The sequence below is a fragment of the Vombatus ursinus genome, unplaced genomic scaffold (assembly GCF_900497805.2).
Source record: "Vombatus ursinus unplaced genomic scaffold, bare-nosed wombat genome assembly UNPS02014826.1, whole genome shotgun sequence".
Classification (NCBI taxonomy): domain Eukaryota; kingdom Metazoa; phylum Chordata; class Mammalia; order Diprotodontia; family Vombatidae; genus Vombatus; species Vombatus ursinus.
In genome coordinates this window covers 5070237-5088645 of record NW_020954604.1, presented here as the reverse complement: position 1 = coordinate 5088645, position 18409 = coordinate 5070237, and the positions used below count along the sequence as shown (strand labels likewise).

Here is an 18409-nt window from a genome sequence, read left to right as displayed (position 1 = left end):
TCCCTCCCCTCCCCTTCCCTTCACCTCACTTTCTCTGTAGGAAGAGATTCCAACTTATATCTAAAACAGAACATATTCATCAAGATATCATGCCCAACTCTTCCTACCCTTTGGAATATAAAGAGGCAACATCAGAGATCATTGTAATCATGGAAAATTAACAATAACCTAATGCCATGTGAATGGAAAATATTTTCACAACAATGAAATTATAAATAATTTCTTCTAGTTCACTTATGTCATCTATTAAAGGTTTTCTTTTGGTTTTAAAGATTTAGTAAGTTTTATACTGTAGATATACTCTTAGTCACCTCTGAACAGTTGTTATACTCCTATACTATAATTTAGTTTATATCTTATTTTTTACCAGTGCTTTTGAATGATTGGAACTACCTATTCTAAGAGATTGTTTAGAAGTCTCTTTTGTTTGCTTATTCTATTATTTTTATAAATTTCCACATAGAAAAAAAATACTAGTTATTTTAAAGGGGGTAGGTAGAATAACTTTAAATGGAAAGTTTTATAGTCTAATTTTATTGGCTTCATTATATTAAATCATTAATATATTTTGTGTTCTCTAGCCCTTAATTACACATACACTAGGATTCAGATCAACACAGTATCAGAGTATAGAAGTAGCAAAGGCAGAAATTGAAGGCAGATATAAAGGTAAGGCTAATATGTTAATTTTTTTTGGCCTTAAATTTTCCATAAACTGTGGAAATGTAACTAAATATTCTAGCTCTTGTTCATCAGTATTTGACATATTTGATACATATGACTAGAGTAATTGGATATCATTTAAGAAAAAAGTTAAATAATTATGGAAATGTAGACATATTATCAGCTTATTTGTTCATAGCACTTACTGCTGTGCCTTTCACATAATAGGCACTCAACAAATATTTGTTGAATGAATGAATTCATGTAATGAACCATGAGCCTGATGTTCCCCTCCCTGCCAATTTTCTTTTTCAGCTAAGGAATATTGTAGAACGTTATTTGCCTACGAAGGTGCTAATGACGATGAACTTTCTTTTAAAGAAGGGGAAATCATCCATTTGATAAGTAAGGTATGACATTTCAGTTACATCAGTTATTTAGGTGTAACTAGTCTAGTTTTCACAACAGAATAGGTTTTCCTCTAATTTTAAAAATTTGACTTTAGAGATGGTATAATTTCACATGCTCATGGTTCTTTTTCTGGCATTTTAGAACCATAGATATTTGTGTACAAATGAAATATTAAAGAATTTGAAAACATTCCATTCAGCAATTATTTATTAAGGACTGACTTTGTTCAAAGTTCAGTGCTAATTGTTGGGGACACAAAGAGAAAAAGAAAGGCTTTACCCTCAGGTACCTTACCTTGTACTTGGTGGGATATTGCATTTATAGAAAGAAGTTTAATACACGATAGAATGTGAGGGTGGCAAAGTAATGATGCAGACAGTGTGTTTTAGGACAATTTGGATGAGGTAGAAAATACATAGAGTTGTGGCAAACAGGGGAGGCTTCATGGAGGTGATGACATTTGTATTGGGCTATCTTTAGAAAAGGTTTCTAAAAGACAGATATGAGGAGTGACTAAATTTCAGCTATCAGGATGTCATTTATGAATGCACAAGGATAGAGGAGAAAGATGGTTTGTTAACTTTATGAAACAAGTCCAGTTTGGCTGAAAGCTAAAGTATATGATAAAGAATGCTATGAAATGAGATTAGAAAAGTAGACTGGAGCTAGAAAATGGAGGATGTTAAACGCTGGCCAGGGAGTTTGTGTTTTATCTATCTGATAGATACCTGATAGATATGGAGTTGGACTAGATCTCTAAGGGTCTTCTAGTTCTAACTCTGTGATGCTTGTGTACTCTTTCCCTTATAAATTTCATTGGTCTCGCTCTACTCATTTTACATTTTAGAAATCTCAGGCACAAAGAATTTAACTGATTTGTTCAAGTTTGCAAAAGCAGATAATGGCAGAGCCAGGAGTGGAACCAAAGTATCTTCTGACTTCAAATGCTTTTTTCACCATACTAGATATCTCTGCCCTTCCTGGTTATTTAACCACCTAACAATCTCTAATATCTTAGGCACAGATCCCACTTCTGCTTTTTCCTCCAATCAGATTAGTCCTTTGTTAATCCTGACTTTAGGACCCCTCAGTCCTGTCCTCCTCTGCTCATACCTTTAGTTATGCTCTTTGCAGTTACCATTCTATTTTTTTCTTTAAACAAATTTCCCATTGTTGGTCATCTGTACTCCTTCCATGTCCTTACACTTAACTGCAACCTAGCTTTTTCCTGATAAGTCTACATATATGGCAGTCGTTTTCCAATGTTGAGTGCTTCTTTTTCTACTTCTTTCAGTAACTGTGAGGACATGGAAGGAGTCTAGATTAATGATTGGGAATTGGTTAAAAACAAAAAAAAGCCAACAGAACAGAAACTGCAAAGAACATACTGGAATGACCTGGACAGAGTTTTAGCATACTCCTTCCTTATTACCATTTTAAAATCCTTCTTCAGCCATCCTTACTAAAAGCCTTTGCTGCTTTAGGTTTATTTATTCCAGACTTTTCCTGATCTTTGTTGCTGCCATCTATGGACTTGAAGCACAATTCTTCTATGTTCCATGGTGACTTAGGCATTTTGTTTACAGACTTTCTCTTACCCATCCCTCTGCATTTATTCCCATAGATTTTCAGTATCTGTGTTAGTGACCCTTTTATTTCTTATTATGAACTTTTATTAGCAAACACCAACAAGTACTAATATTTCAATATAAAAAACCCAAGGAAGTTATATATAAGAACTTAGTAAATGTTTATATTTATTTTTAAAGTTTATATTAAATTTTATGCAATAATAGCAACTGCCCTACTGTTCTTTATCTCTCTCTGAACTTCCTTCCCCTGTCTTCTGTATATTTTAAAATAAATTTTTTTATATCTTCAAATATCCTTCCCTTTTCCTCCTCTCAGACAGCTTTCCTATATAACAAATAATACTTTTCAAAAGAAAAAAAAAGGAAGAAGAGGGGGAAAAAATCTGCAAAACCAATAAATTTTAAAACATGTGCAATGAACCTGCAAAGGAATGGGGGCAGGGGTGTCATCTCATCTCTTTGTAATTTTGCAGCATTCATTTTTTAGTGTTTTGTGGTTGTTCTTTTGCATTTAATTATTACAGTTAATGTGCATACTGATTCTGCTTAGTTTTCTCTTCCTCATTTTATGTAAATTTTTTCATGCTCTATATTCATAATAGTCATCATGTCTTTACAATACAGTAATAAAGACATTGGTATACTGCAGTTTTTAGCTATATTCAAATTGATAGTCATCAACCTTGTTTCTAATTCTTTGCTATCACAAAGAAAGCTGCTATAAATATTTTTGTGTAAAGCTATTGGTAGTCTTCATGGTGAGGTAGGGCAGGCTTCATATCACATCAAAACTATTGGGCCCCCCGGGTGCTGAGTTTGCCATCACATACATCAGGAAGACCCTGACCCATGGATAATCTTCCCCATTACCAAGATTGCCAAAGGTGGTCTCCAAGTTATCAGGGCTAGGGGTAGGAAATGATACTCTTCAACTTCAACTTTTCCTACATTCTGTTGGCTAGGTGTTTTATTATATACCCAGAGAAATCTCCCAAATAGAGAGTCCCCAGGCTATCACCTTTGCTGAACTAGGAGCAAATAGATTACTTATGACATTTAGTGATTCTACCACTGCCTATAAGAGTAGGGTGAACATTCCAGTTATTTATTAAAGAAGAAGGGATTAATGTTACTATAAAGCTGGGATAGGTAGAGAATTGTACTTGACTTAGTTTTCCAACATTGCCAAAGGTGATCATTTCTTGTATGCAACTGTATATGTTTATAGCACCACCTCTGATAACTAAACCATCCCCAATTATATTTTCCTTGGCAACCTGACATATAATGACAAATACAGCTGGCACTTGTTAAAACAACCTTTGGTCTGTCAGTTACAGGCCTACCACTACCCAAACAGGGTTGTCTTGTCCCCTTAGATGATCTGCAGAGTGCTTCTCTTCCCCTTTTGATACCCCTTGGAGACTAATAGTCCCAAGACAATTTTTGTTTGTGGCAATATGACTTACTCCTTCCTAACCGGTTTGGAACATGTGGAATCACCTATTTGGCCTGCCTGTTTCAGTCTTTAATCACACTATAAGTAGGATTAGTGGGGGAGGAATCTACCACAAATCTTGGGGTGTGGTGTTAGCTTATGGAGATGTGATTACCATCCAGAATCCTGTAAAACAATATGGAAAGGGGATGAAGATCCTCTCATTCCTGATGTCTTTTATTAGCATCTCTGCATTGGAGCAGGCTACTAGGAACCCCTTACTTGAAACTCAGAAACTTGCCAAAGCCACAAGTGAGTCCCTCTTACTTCCAAATTGAAGTAGATTATGTAGCACAAACAGTCTTAGAAAATTGTAATGTTCTAGATCTTATTTCAGCTTCTCAAGGAAGGGCTGTGCCATGATCAGTCAGTCTTGTTCCTACATTAATGCATCAAGGGAAATCGTGACTATCCTTTCGAAGATCCAACAAGTTATAGCAGAAAACCAGTTACCTAAACCAAGAGATCCTTGTTGGAATCCTTCCTCCTGATTTCATTTTGTTGCAGGAAAATGATTTATTAGCCACCATAGGTAAATGGGCTCTCTTTGCTCAGTGCTGCTTTATTGTTCTTAGACTTTTCATCAGTTATTTTGTTAAATTATGCAAAAGATGTTTCCCAGTGGTCTTTTCTTGATATGCAGTACCAATAATGATCACATAAAGAATGTTATAGATCTGACTTATACAATTTTATTTTTTTTCCCAGTGGCCTCCTTGTGGTGGGTATTAGACTTTTAGTGAAATATCTGGATTAAAAGATATGGACATTTTAGTTTCTCCATTTGCATAATCCCACATTCTTTCCACAGTGGTTATGCTGATTCACCAACAATACATTAATATATCTATCTTCCCATAGCTCCTCCAACATGGATTATATCCATTTTTTCTCATATTTGCCAATTTTCAGAGTCTCAGGTAAAAACCTCAGTGTTGTTTTGATGAGCATTTCTTATAATAAGTGATTTGGAACATTCTTTCATATACTTATTGATAGTTTGCAATTCTTCTCTTTGAACTGTTTTACTCATAGCCTTTGACAACTTATCTATTTGGGAAATAGCTTTTGGTGTGGGTATGGGTATATATACCTACCCACAATCACACATACACACATATACACATTTACATATATATGCGTGTGTGTTTGCTTGTATGTATGTATATATGTACCAAATCATTATCTGAGAAATCTGGTAACTTGTCTGTATTCTATTGACTTTTCTGTTTTTTAACCAATACCAAATAATTGCGATAACTGTAGTTTGAGGTCCGGAAGTACTCCTCTTTTGTCCCCCTTTTCCCTCATCATTTACCTAGATCTTTTGTTTAAGGGAAAGATCTTAACTTAAAAAGGCCACTATCTCCCCCTGCATTCAGGGCCATCTCCAGTTGTCTTGATCTATACCTTACCACTGGACCCAGATGGCTCTAGAGGAGAGAGTGAGGCTGGTGACTTTGCATAGCCCTCCCTCACTTAAATCCAATTCACACGCAAGTCATGGCATCACTTTCTTAATGTCATGGTCCTCTTGGAGAATGAAGGACAAACAACAGGATTTTCTAAGCATACCATTATATTGTCAGCAAATATCCTTATGGCTCTTCTGCATATCTTATAATTTTTCCTTTGAGTTTTTTCTTTTTCATTACTATCACTATTTGCTGACTTTCAAAAAATTAAAGAACTACCTTCAAGTCCCAGCTAAAATCCTACCTTCTGCAAGAATCTTTTCTTGATCTCCCTTAAAGCCTTTCCTTTGTGGTTATCTCTGATTTATCCTGTATATATCTTGTTGGCACAGAGTTGGTTGGATGTTGTCTCTCTCCACTAGACTGTGAGTGCCTTGAGAGCTGTTTTTTGTTTTCTGGGTTTTTTTTTTTTAAATCTTTATTTGTATCCTCAGGGCTTACTTAACAGAGTTCCTGGCACTTAGTAGGTGCTTAAATAAATTTGTTTGTTGATTTGATCTCTCCTGTTAGATTGTAAGCTTGAGTGCAGGGCATGTAGTAGTTGGTTAAAATGCTTGTTGATTCATTAATTCATTTACTTGTACTCTTTATAGCCTGCCATGCTCGATCTACTTTTATCAGCCAAGGTAGTCAGCCAATAAATACTTATTAAGCACTTATGTGCTAAGCTCTGGAGATTAAAATAATAATAATAATGATGATAAAAGTAAAAAGAGAGTCCTTGCTCTCAGGAAGCTAATGGAGAAAATAACACGCAAACTCTATACAAACAAGCTATATACAAAATAAATTGGAAATAATCAACATAGGGAACAGAAAGCACTAGAATTAAGGGGGATTGGGAAAAGCTTTGTGTTGAAGATGAGATTTTAATTGTAAATTGAAGAAGCTCAGGAGTTGGAGATGAGGAGGGAGGGCATTCCAGGCATAGGGGACAATCAATGAAAATGCCTTATGTTGGAAAAATGCATGTCTTGTTCAAGGAATAGCACTTCTACCTTGAGTTCTCATTCTGCTTTTCAGCTGCCCGTATCTCCAACTCTGTCCCACTACTATTACTTTAAACTTTGCATATCCCAAACCAAACTAATTTATCCCTAAAACTTGCCTTTCTGTCTGACTTCTTTATTAAAATTAGTGGTACCACAGTCTTTCCAATAACCCAGTTTCTAAACCTCACAGTCATTTTTGACTCTTAACTTTCCTGCTTTCTCCCTTCTTTTCATTAGTCAGTTTCTAAGTCCCATTGGCTTTGTCCTCTGCATTTTGTCTCATATTTGTGCCTTCTCCATAGAGTGCAGCCATTTTATTGCAGTGCCCCAGTAGTTTTCAACTAAACATTCGCCTCTTACTTAGTTTGCTTGCTCCATACAAATTCCTAATTCTGCCATTCAAAGCTGACTACAAACTCCAGTGTAATTCTCCAACCTTAACTTGCACTACTACTCTTCATGTACCAACATTCTAAACAGACTGGACTATTCTTGTTGCTAGTTCTTGTCTCACCTTTGCTTACACATTCCTGGAATAGACTCCTTTCCTCTTTTAGCTGATTGAAACACTGCCCTTCCTTCAAGGCCCAACTCAGGTGCTATCTCCTTCATGTTCCTTGTACGTTCCAGCTGAAAGTGCTTTCTCTAATCTCAAATTTCTGAGAGTACTGTGAACTCTCCCTTGCTGCCATTACATGCTACTATACGTGTTGAACTGTTCTATATTATTAGCTGTTTGTTACTAAGTCTTTGTTATTTAATTGTATCTCTGTTGCTTATCATTCATAGTGCAGTACCATACATATCAGAAACACCTAAGTATTGACTTGACTAATAATATTGGACATGGCTTTCTTGGAAATTACATAGATATATGATGCTATTAGGGCAGCTAGGGGGTGCAATGAGCACTGGGCTTGGAATTAGGAAGGCTCATCTTCATGAGTTAAAATCTGGCCTCAGATGCTTACTAGCTGTGTGACCCTGGGCAAATCACTTAATCCTATTTATCTCCGTTCCTCATCTGTAAAATGAACTGGAGAAGGAAATGGCAAAGCACTTAAGTATCTTTGTCAAGAAATCCCAAATAGGGTTTTATTGATAGAATCTGATATCTGTGGTGGACTTAATCCAAAATCATTAGTGATGAAAATACTATTTGTATTTGGCTTTGGATAATTTCTTAATTTTAAATATAAGTCTTTCTGAAATTCACAATACTTTAAAAGAAATAATGGCTTGGTGGCACATACCTGTTATCCCTACTACTAGAGAGACTGAAACTGGTGGATAGTTTAAGCTTAGAGATTATGATCTGCTGTAGGCTGAAATGATTTAGAGTCTCTGCGCAGCATTAGTATGGTGAGCCTCCAGAGTAGGAGTGGAGGACAGGCATCAGGCTCCTCTAGGAAAGACAAACCAATTCAGGTTGGAAACAGTCAGACCTCCAATGTTGACCAGATTGAATTGGGCCTATGAGTAGACCCTGTACCTCTCAATTTGGATGAGAAAGGGAGACCCACTCTCTCTCATCCTCTCTAGCTTTAAAAAAGAAGAAGATAGAATGAATTAATGAATTGAACAAACTGTGTTATAAACAAACTTAGGTTATAATGGAACAATTACCTTTTTTTTTTTGTTTCCTCACATTGTGGAGTTTCTTTAGATTGTGGACTTTGTCTGTGTTCTGGATTTTGACTGCCTTATCTCTTGATTGATACAAAGAAGCCATCTAGAGCAGAACTAAGCTTTCTAACCAATCCATAGTTGGTGACTGGAGGCAATTATTTTCCTTTTGAATCAAAGTAAACATGGACCGTGTCATTCTTGCCTTGCTTTGTTTAAGAGAAGCATTCCTAGAAAGTCATATATAAAAGAATTGAATGCCAGTATTATTGAAGTGAATTTTTAAATAATGTGAAATTTACCTGTTTAGGCGGTTATAAGATCACTTCATGTATTATTGAGTTTGCTGGGGGAGTCATTACATTTCCTTAAAGGAAGTTGTCCTATAGATTTACTTTTCTCAGTTATATCATTTATTAGTTTTATGTCTCTTTTAGTCTTTCTGTTTCTTATTCTCTTTATTTTTCAGTCCCTTTTGTTCATAGGCATTTGTATCTGTTGTTTAATCTTCCTTTGACTTCACCGTTAAGTTCTTATTCCCTATTTTTGCCACCTGCCAACACTTCTTCACCACTGTACCCTCTAAAACCACTATCAAAGGAAGATAATATTCTATTACAAACAAAAACTTCCTATTTTTATATAAGAACATATTCCGCCTTATAGTGATATTATTTTAATAATCCCTTATAGTATTTTCATACACTAAATACTTACCTACCTTTCTCATTCCTTCATTTGCACTGTCTCCAGAATATTCTGCTGTCATCTTGCCTCTTGACTTCATTTCTCTCCTCCTATCCTAGTAGGAGGTAACCGTTATACTACCATCATTACGGATTAGTTTTACCTAAGATTTAAACTTCTTTTCCAACTGTTGACTCATGAAGTCACTTTTAGTTTGCAATCAATTATTTCTCTCACACTATGCATTTGTCTATTAACATCATTAGTGCTGTTGCCTTCTTGTTTACTGGACTTTGCTTTTGCATTGAACTTAATGATCATGTCTTCTTACCTGCTTACCTCCTTCGGGTACATTGTTGCCTCTGTTAATTTCTCTATATCTGTGTTTTAGAGTTCTGTGGTTAACTTTGAGCCAAGGTACATAATTTTGTGCACGTACTGAGAGCATAAACTCAATAGTGTAAAATAATCATGCCATTCTTTAGGATCTACTCCATGGCAGAGAATGTGCCACTAGAAGGTATGGATGTAAGAAGCAACATTAAAAAGGAGCAAATTTGAACCATTTTAAGTCTTTGCTATTTATAGCTAGTTATAATTTTTGTGTGTACTTACTATTTGTCAATAAAATTATTTTAAGATAATTTTTAAAATAAGATTTTAGGCAAGTAGATAATGTCAAATATGAATTAAGACATTGCCACATACGGTATATTTGCGTTTTGTTGCAAAAGAGTTGTGCTGAAATACTTTCACATATTTTTGAATTAGTTTCCTGTCATCTAGATAATTAACTATTAATATTTCTTAGTGATGCACACAGCATTGAAACCACGGGTTATTTTTTTCCTGCTCTCTCAGTGATCCAATTCTTTAGAAGTTTAACATGTATTTTCTTAGATCTTTTTTCTTATTTGTTGTTAGGTAATATTAATATTCTCTCCTTACCTGCTATCATCAAAAGCTCTTAAATGTATTATTGGAATAATCCAGTCAGAAATCCTAGGCTTTACTTATTGCTTCCTTTTAGCCACTCCCAATTTTGGTGCCTTTCCAATGATTTCGATTATGAGTTAGGGAAGTAAAGATATAACATTTGGATTTGTCTTTATTGGTTTAGGTTTTTTTATGTCATCCTACTAGCATATTATGAGTAGCAATTACAAATAAAAAATCTCTCTTTAATATTACATATCTCCCCTCCTGGATCTAGACAGCATTGTGTACTTAGGGTTATGTACCTTTATATATACCACATACAAGTTGTGTCTTCTTCTGTACAGAAATGAGCAATAGCAAGGTGTAGTAGAAAGGGAGGGTCCTGGACTTGAAGTCAGGAGAGACTTGGATCAGAATGTTACCCCCAATACTTACTAGCTCAATGACTGTGAACAAGTAACTTAACCTTGTTAAGGTAACATCCATAATTTCTTCACCTGTAAAATGAGAACTTATAATTATTGTTTCAAGGTCTTTTTTTCTGAGGTTTCAATCAAGTAATGTTTGTGTAACACTTTTTGTATCTTAAAGTGACAGATTAATGGACTTTTAAGACTAGTCTTAAGTGATTTTGTTGAATATTTGCCTGTTTAATTTGTTACAATGCTTCCTCTCATTTTTCATATATTCTTATATATTTTTATTTCTCATTTACTTTCCTGTTATTGCTAAGCCATTTTAAAATATCACTTTGCCTAGAAGGATGGATTATGTGTAGTGAACAAGAATGCCATTGACATAGTATGTTGGAAGTAAGAGTTTTCAAATGCACCGGCATTTAAACTATCATTCAAATATTTCTATTTGTTTTAAAATAACTTTTCCCATGTGCCTGGAATGTGTTAGGTATGGGAAAAATGGAGGACCTGAGGAGAACTTTTGGAATTTCTTAATGACCTCTATTCTGGGATTTTTTAGAATTTTAATTTTAAAAGGGACTTTAGAGGAAGACAAGTCTTATAAATTGTTAAAGTTACTTAATAGTGCTAATTCCTACATTTGAAAAAATTGTTCATGAACATTGGTCTTGGGAAATATTTTAGTAATTTAAATAATAGAAAATTGATCAAACTATTTGTTCATAGAGTAACTCTTTTTCTCTTGATACTTAAATAGGCAATGGTTTCTTTTAGTCTAGTGAATTTATTGTTTATCATCATTTGCCCTTTAAAAACAATAGAAACAAACAACTCTTAGTTATGCAATAAGTACCATTTATAGTAATACTAATATTTTTTAGCAAGATCTCAGATTTGATCATTTTCTATGTAGGATGTGTGCAATTATTTATAAAACTTGATAAGGTTGAATAAAAGAACTGAATTATTAAGTTGTATATTCTTTTTCAGCTTGATCAGTTACTGTTGTTTTGAGTAATAAGTAACCTTTAATTTTAGGACACTGGAGAAGTAGGATGGTGGAAAGGTGAACTTAACGGTAAAGAAGGAGTGTTTCCAGACAACTTTGCTATTCAGATACACGAACAAGATAAGGACTTTCCAGTAAGTAAAGTGTTCTTGGTTGATTATAATTCTTCAATTAAAACATGGATATTTTGCCAGCATTTTTTAAAGAACATGTTGTTGCATTGTCATTGAATGTTGCATTGTCAAATTGAATGAATAATGTGAAGCTGCTGGATTTATATATTTGTTTAAATTATGTTTTGAAATGTTAGTCACGGTCAGTATTTGTAAAAATGCATCATTTGGGGGCAGGTAGGTGGCACAGTGTATAGAGCACCAGCCCTGAAGTCAGGAGGACCTGAGTTCAAATCCAGCCTCAGACCAGACACTTGACACTTACTAGCTGTGTGACACTGGGCAAGTCACTTAATCCCAATTGCCTAAATAAAAAAAAAAAATGCATCAGTTGAATGTGCTTCACACCAAGTTATTTGAGTCTTAAGTGCTTTTGTACACACAGACTCTCTTTCTCTCTCTCTTTCTATTTTTCTCTCTCTCCCTCTCCAAGTGTACATAAAAGCATACTGGAAAGAGTACTTAGTTTGCGGTCTAATGACCTACGTTTGAATCCAGACTCTACTTGTTACCTTGGGGGAAGGTCATTTAAAATCTTCCTTCAAATTTCTTCTGTAAAGTAAGGAATTGTACTGGACTCTTGTCTTTCCTAGTTCTAATTCCTATGCAGTGGTTTCCTATTGCCTCTAGGATAAAACATAAAGGCTTCAATTTTAGCTTTTGAAGCCTTCTACAACTTGGTCGCACCCTTTTTTGTCTTCATTGGACATTAATCCCCCTCCTACACTCTTCAGTCCACTAACTGCTTTTCTCAGTATATTATACACAGCACTTTATATCCTTTTTCCAAGCCTTTGCATTGACCCTCCCTCATGCCTAACGTGTATTCCCTCCTTACCCTTGTTACCCCTGTTTTAATAGTCTGTTCCCTTGGGTTGCAGCTCAGGAGTCCATCATCTACATGAAGCCTTTCTTGATCCTGCCAATTCCCTTGCTCCCCCAAACTATCTTTTTTTTTTGTCTACTTTGTATATATTTATTAACTTTGTATTTATATGTGCTTGTTTCCTCCATTCCATTAGAATGTAAGCTCATGACAAGTAGGGATTGTTTTATTCGTTGCATTATATTCTCAGTCCCTAGCATGGTGACAGGCATATAGGTGCATAATAAATATTTGTTGATTGATTAATCTGATACTCTATTTTTCAGCTTATTTTTCTTATTGTCTATGAACTAATAGTCTATGCATCATATTATTTCTTGAAATACTTAAAAATGTTGTCATAAAGTCTCAACTTAGAAGTCTAAAAATTCAAAGGTATTTATGATTTTTAGTAAATACTAATTATATAATGAAATTGCAAGTAAAATGCATATCATAAAACTTCAAACTTTTATGTTATGTAGCAGTTTCAGAGTTTTGCTGACAACATGCTTTGTATTAGTAATTAGGTCTTTTTTTTCCCCACTAGTTGTACTATTTTAAAAAAACAAATCCTCTGTGGCATGTTCTTTATTAAATCCTTTTTAAAAAAACTACTTCTTTTCCCCTCCCTAGCAATAATCTTCCTTCTTCTACTAAGACACAGTATGCTGATGACTTCCAGTTCCACTAAGAATTTAGGCGATATTTTTCTTTTTTTTTTCCTTTTTCTCTTTTAAAAAAAAAAAAGATTTATTTTTAATATTATTTTTAAAAAATTTAGTTCCAAATTCTTTCCCTCCCTCTCATTTCTCTACCCATTAAGAAGCCAAACAATGTGATATCGATTATACATGTGAAATTATGCAAAACATTTCCATATTGGCACCCCCCCTCCTCCCCCAAAAAAGAAAAAGACAAGAAAAATAGAGTGAAAAAATTTTACTTCAATTTGTAATCAATTCATCAGTTCTCTCTCTGGAGGTGGATAGCATTTTTCATCATGAGTCCTTTGGAACTGTCTTGGATTAGCACCATGTCTTTCACAGTTGATCTTTTAACAACATTGCAGTTACTATGTACAATGATCTCTCAGTACTTATCTCTTGATTTTGTATTAGGTCACATAAGTCTTGCCAGGTTTCTCTGAAACCACCCTCCTTGTCATTTCCTGCAGCACAATAATACTCTTATTACAATCAAATGCCACAACTTATTCAGCCTTTTCCTGATGGATGGGCAATCCCCTCAATTTCCAATTCTTTGCCACCATAAATTTTTTACATGTAGTTTCTTTTCCTTTTTCTTTTAATAACTTTAGAGTGTAGGCCTATTAGTGGTATTGTTGGGTCAAAGTATATGCAGTTTTAGAGATCTTTGGACAAAGTTCCAAATTGATTTTCAGAATGGTTGGACCAGTTCACAACTCCACCAACAGTTCATCTAATTTCTTTTTCCAAATTTATTATTTATTTGGTTTTAAAGTTTCTTTTTTCCCTTTTTGAACTTTGAGTTCCAATTTTGAGTATTTAAATTTTGAGTTCCTCCCTCCCATGCCCACACCCACCTACTTAGAAGGCAAGCAATATGATATCAATTATACATGTGAAATCATGCAGAAAACATTTCCATAATAGCCATATTGCAAAAAAATAAAAAGGAAGAAAAATCAAGAAAATGAGAAAATTATATTTCAGTTTGCACTCAGGAGTTCATCAGAGCTCTCACTGGAGGTGGATAGCATTTTTTCATCAAGTCCTTTGGAATTGTCTTGGATCATTGTGTTGATCAGAGTAGCCCAGTGTTTCGCAGTTTATCATTATTACAACATTGCTGTTTACTGTTCACAATGATCTTCCAATTCTTCTCACTTCATTTTGCATCAGTTCAGATATGTCTTACCAGGTTTTTCTGAAACCACCTCCCTTGGCATTTCCCACAACACAGTAGTGCCCCATCACAATCTTATACTGCAACTATTAAGCCATTTTCCGGTTGATGAGCATCCCCTTGATTTCTAGTTCTTTGCCATCATAAAAAGAGCTGCTATAAATATTTTTGTACATATTTTATTTTCCTTTTTCTTTAATCTTTTTAGGGTCCAGACGTAGTAGTTGTGTTGGTAGGTCAAAGGGTATGCACAGTTTTATAGCCGTTGGGGCCTAGTTCCAAATTGTTCTCTAGAGTGGTTGGACCAGTTCACTACTCCACCAACAGTTCATTAATGTACTTGTTTTCCTCTCATTCCTTCTAGCATTTGTCATTTCTTCTAGGTGTGGGTGGTACCTCAGAGTTGTTTTAATATGCTTTATTCAATCAATAGCGATTTAGAACATTTGTAATATATAACTATATACATACATATATATATTTAAAACTTTTATATATAACTATAGATAACTTTCATTTCTTCTTCTGAAAACTGTCTGTTTAAATTCTTTGACCATTTATCAATTGGAGAATGGCTCTTATTTTTATAAATTTGACTCTGTTCTGTATTCAGTATGTATTTGAGAAATGAAACCTTTATCAGAGAAACCTGCTATAATAAAAAAGATTTTGTACTATTTCATTGTTTGTAGTATTTTTTTTTTAAAGCAAAGCATAGTTTCCCTGATTTTTCCTTTTAATTAGGTCTGTTTTTGTTTCTTCTTTGTCTGAGATCATGATTGCTACCCTTGCCTTTTTTTAGTTCAGCTGGCATATTAGATTCTATTCTAGCCCTTTATTTTAACTCTGTGTGTGTCTTTTTCTTTCAAATGTGTCTCTTGTAAACAGCGTATTATTGGATTCTCATTTCTAATTCATTCTGCTCTATGCTTTTTTTTTTTATGGGTGAGCTTATCCCATTCATATTCACATTCACATTCACAGTTATGATTATTGTGTATTTCTCTCCACTCCTTTTTCTTCTGCTTCTTTTTCTCTTTTTATTCTGCCCCTCCTCAAAAGTCTTATTTTGTTTCTACCACTTCCTTCCTTAATCTTTCTTCCTTTTTATTATCTTTACACCCTGCTTACTTTTTCTTATCCCATTCCCCTCCTATTTCTCTATTGGGTAAGTTACATTTCTATACACAACTGGGTGTGTGTATATATATTCTTTCTTCTTTCAAGCAATTTTGATGAGTGAGGTTTAACCATTGCTTGCCACTCTCCTCCTGATTTTCCCTTCTGTTGTAAAAGCTTTTTCTTGTGTCCCTCTTTTATGAGAGAAACTTTTACCCATTCTACTTCTCCTTTCCACCTTCTCCCAGTACATCCCTCTTTCTCACCCTTTCATATTTTTGTAGATCATTCCAACATAACTGACTCACATTCATGCTCTCTATGTGAACACCTTTTAACTACCTTAATAATGATAATGTTCTTAGGAGTTAGATGTATCATCTTCCCAATTAGAAATGTAAACAATTTCACTTTATTGAGATCCTTATGATTACTCTTTCATATTTACTTTTTTATGCTTCTCTTGAGTCTTGTGTTTGAATGTCAGATTTTCTATTCAGCTTTGGTTTTTTCATCACGAATGTTTGAAAGTCCTCTATTTCATTAAATTTCAACTTTTACCCTTGGATGATTATACTCAGTTTTACTGGGTGGATTATTTTTGGTTATAATCTTGCTCCTTTCTCTTCCAGAATATCATATTCTAAGCCTTCTATTTTTTTTAATGTGGAAGTTGCTAAATCTTGTGTGATCCTGACTGTGGCTCCACAATACTTGAATTGTTTCTTTCTGGCTATTTGCAATATTTTTTCCTTGACCTGGGAGTTCTGGAATTTGGCTATAATATTCCTGGGAGTTTTCATTTTGGGATCTCTTTCAGGAAATGATCAGTGGATTCTTTCAATTTCTATTTTACTCTTTGGATCTAGAATTCTAGGGTAGTTTTTCTTCTTAATTTCTTGAAATTTGATGTCTAGGCTTTTTTATTGATGACTTTCAGATAATCCAATAGTTCTTAAATTATCTCTCTTGGATCTATGTTCCAGGTCACTTGTTTTTCCAGTGAGATAGTTGACATTTTCTTCTATTTTTTTTTATTCTTTTGACTTTTATTTATTTGTTTGTTCTTAGTTTTCAACATTCACTTTTGTAAGATTTTGGGTACTAAATTTTCCTCCTTTCCTTCACTGCCCCCTCCCCAAGATGGCATGCAATCTGATGTAGGCTATACGTGTATGATCATATTACACATATTTCCACATTACTCATGTTGTAAAAGAAAAATCAAATCAAAAAGAAAATCCATGAGAAAGAAAAAACAAAAAAAAAACAAAAGAAAGAGGAAAAATAGTATGCCTTGATCTGCATTCAGATTCCATAGTTCTTTATCTGAATATGGATAACATTTTCCATCATGAGTCTTTTGGAATTGTCTTAGATTATTGCATTCATTTCTCAGGAGAGCTAAGTGTAACAAAATTAGTCATTGCACAATGTTCCTGTTACTCTGTTCTCCTGATTCTGCTCACTTCATTCAGCATCAGTTCATGCAAGCCTTTCCAGGTTTTTCTGAAGTCCACCTGCTCACCATTTCTTATGGCACAATACTGTTCCATTACATTCATATACCACAACTTGTTCAGCCATTCCCCAGTTGATGGGCATCCCCTCAATTTCATTTGTTTGCCACCACAAAAAGAGCTGCTATAAATATTTTTGTACATGTGGGTCCTTTTCCCTTTTTTATGATCTCTTTGGGACATAGACCTAGTAATGGTATTGCTGAATCAAAAGGTATGCACAGTTTTATAACCGTTTGGGCGTAGTTATAAATGGTTTTCCAACATGGTTGGATCAATTTACAACTCCAGCAATGCATAAATGTTTCAGTTTTCCCACATCTTCTCCAGCATTTATCATTTTCCTGTTTTGTCATGTTCCTAATCTGATAGGTGCGATATGGTACCTCAGAGTTGTTTTCATTTGCATTTCTCTAATCAGTAGTGATTCAGAGCATTTTTTCATGTGACTATAGGTAGTTTTAATTTCTTCTTCTGAAAATTGCCTGTTCATACCCTTTGACCTTTTATCAGTTGGGATATTTTATTATTTCTTGATGTCTCATGGAGTCATTAGCTTCCACTTGCTGAATTACAATTTTTAATTTTCTAATTTTTATTTAATCTAATTTAAAATTTTAATGACTTTAAATTTTAAGGTATTATTTTCTTCAGTGAGCAAAACTCTTTTTCTACATATGCCCAATTCTGACTTTTAAGGAGTTCTTTACTTCCGTGAGTTCTTGTATCTCTTTTTCCATTTGGCCTATTCTCCTTTTTAAAGAGTTATTTATTTCATTTAGTGAATTTTTGCATCTCTTTTACCATTAGGTCAGCACTGCTTTTTTAAGATGGTATTTTCTTCAGTATTATTTTTAGTGCCTCTTTTGCCAAGCTGTTTGTTCTTTTCATAATTTTTTTTTCAATTTTTCCTCTACCACTCGTTTCTGGGAAATCTTATTGGATATGTTCCCATTTTGCATTCTCCTGCCTCTGCCTTTTGGGACTTTGTAGTCATCTTTGTTTGTTGTCATCCTCTGAGTTTGTGTCTTGGCCCTCTCTGCCACCTTAATAGCTTTTTATGGTGAAGTTTTGTTAGTTTGTTTGTTTGTCTTTTGCTTATTTTTCCAGCCTATTTCTTGACTTTAAACTTTATGTTAATGTTGGGCTCTGTTCACTTTGGAGTTTGGAGGCACTGTGTGAAGATTCAGGATTTTTCATGCTGCTGTTTTCAGAGCTAGATCTAGGGGTCTTCAAAGTTTTGGTGCTTCCAAGACGGTTTGATCTGAATAGACGTGTGGTCATTGCTTTCCTGGTCTGTGCTGTGGTTTTTATCCAAGGGCCTTTGCTTCTTTGTACCTGCAAGCTCTGGCACTCCTCTTGTCACTGGAACTCTTACCAGGTACCCTGCTTTCCTGTGTCCACAAGTCCTAGTGTTCTCTCTGCCTTCGAACTGCAACCAAGGCCCCTACTCTCTTGTGATGAACCACAAGCCCTCTTTCTGGAAATATGACCCAGATCTGTGGTCAGTAAAGGTGCCAAACAATACCAG

General features: G+C 34.6%; 1 protein-coding gene across 5 annotated transcripts in view; it reads left to right on the top strand.

Annotated features, from left to right (window-relative positions):
* CD2AP (CD2 associated protein) overlaps positions 1-18409 on the top strand; it is a 165979-nt gene that overhangs the window by 77995 nt on the left and 69575 nt on the right. For 4 of the 5 annotated variants that reach the window (XM_027838415.1, XM_027838412.1, XM_027838413.1 and 1 more), the window contains exons 7-9: positions 582-669; positions 979-1073; positions 11341-11445. In XM_027838415.1, the coding sequence (XP_027694216.1) occupies positions 582-669; positions 979-1073; positions 11341-11445 (288 nt within the window). The remainder of the gene's footprint in view (positions 1-581; positions 670-978; positions 1074-11340; positions 11446-18409) is intronic. The other variant, XM_027838414.1, reaches the window with a different exon arrangement.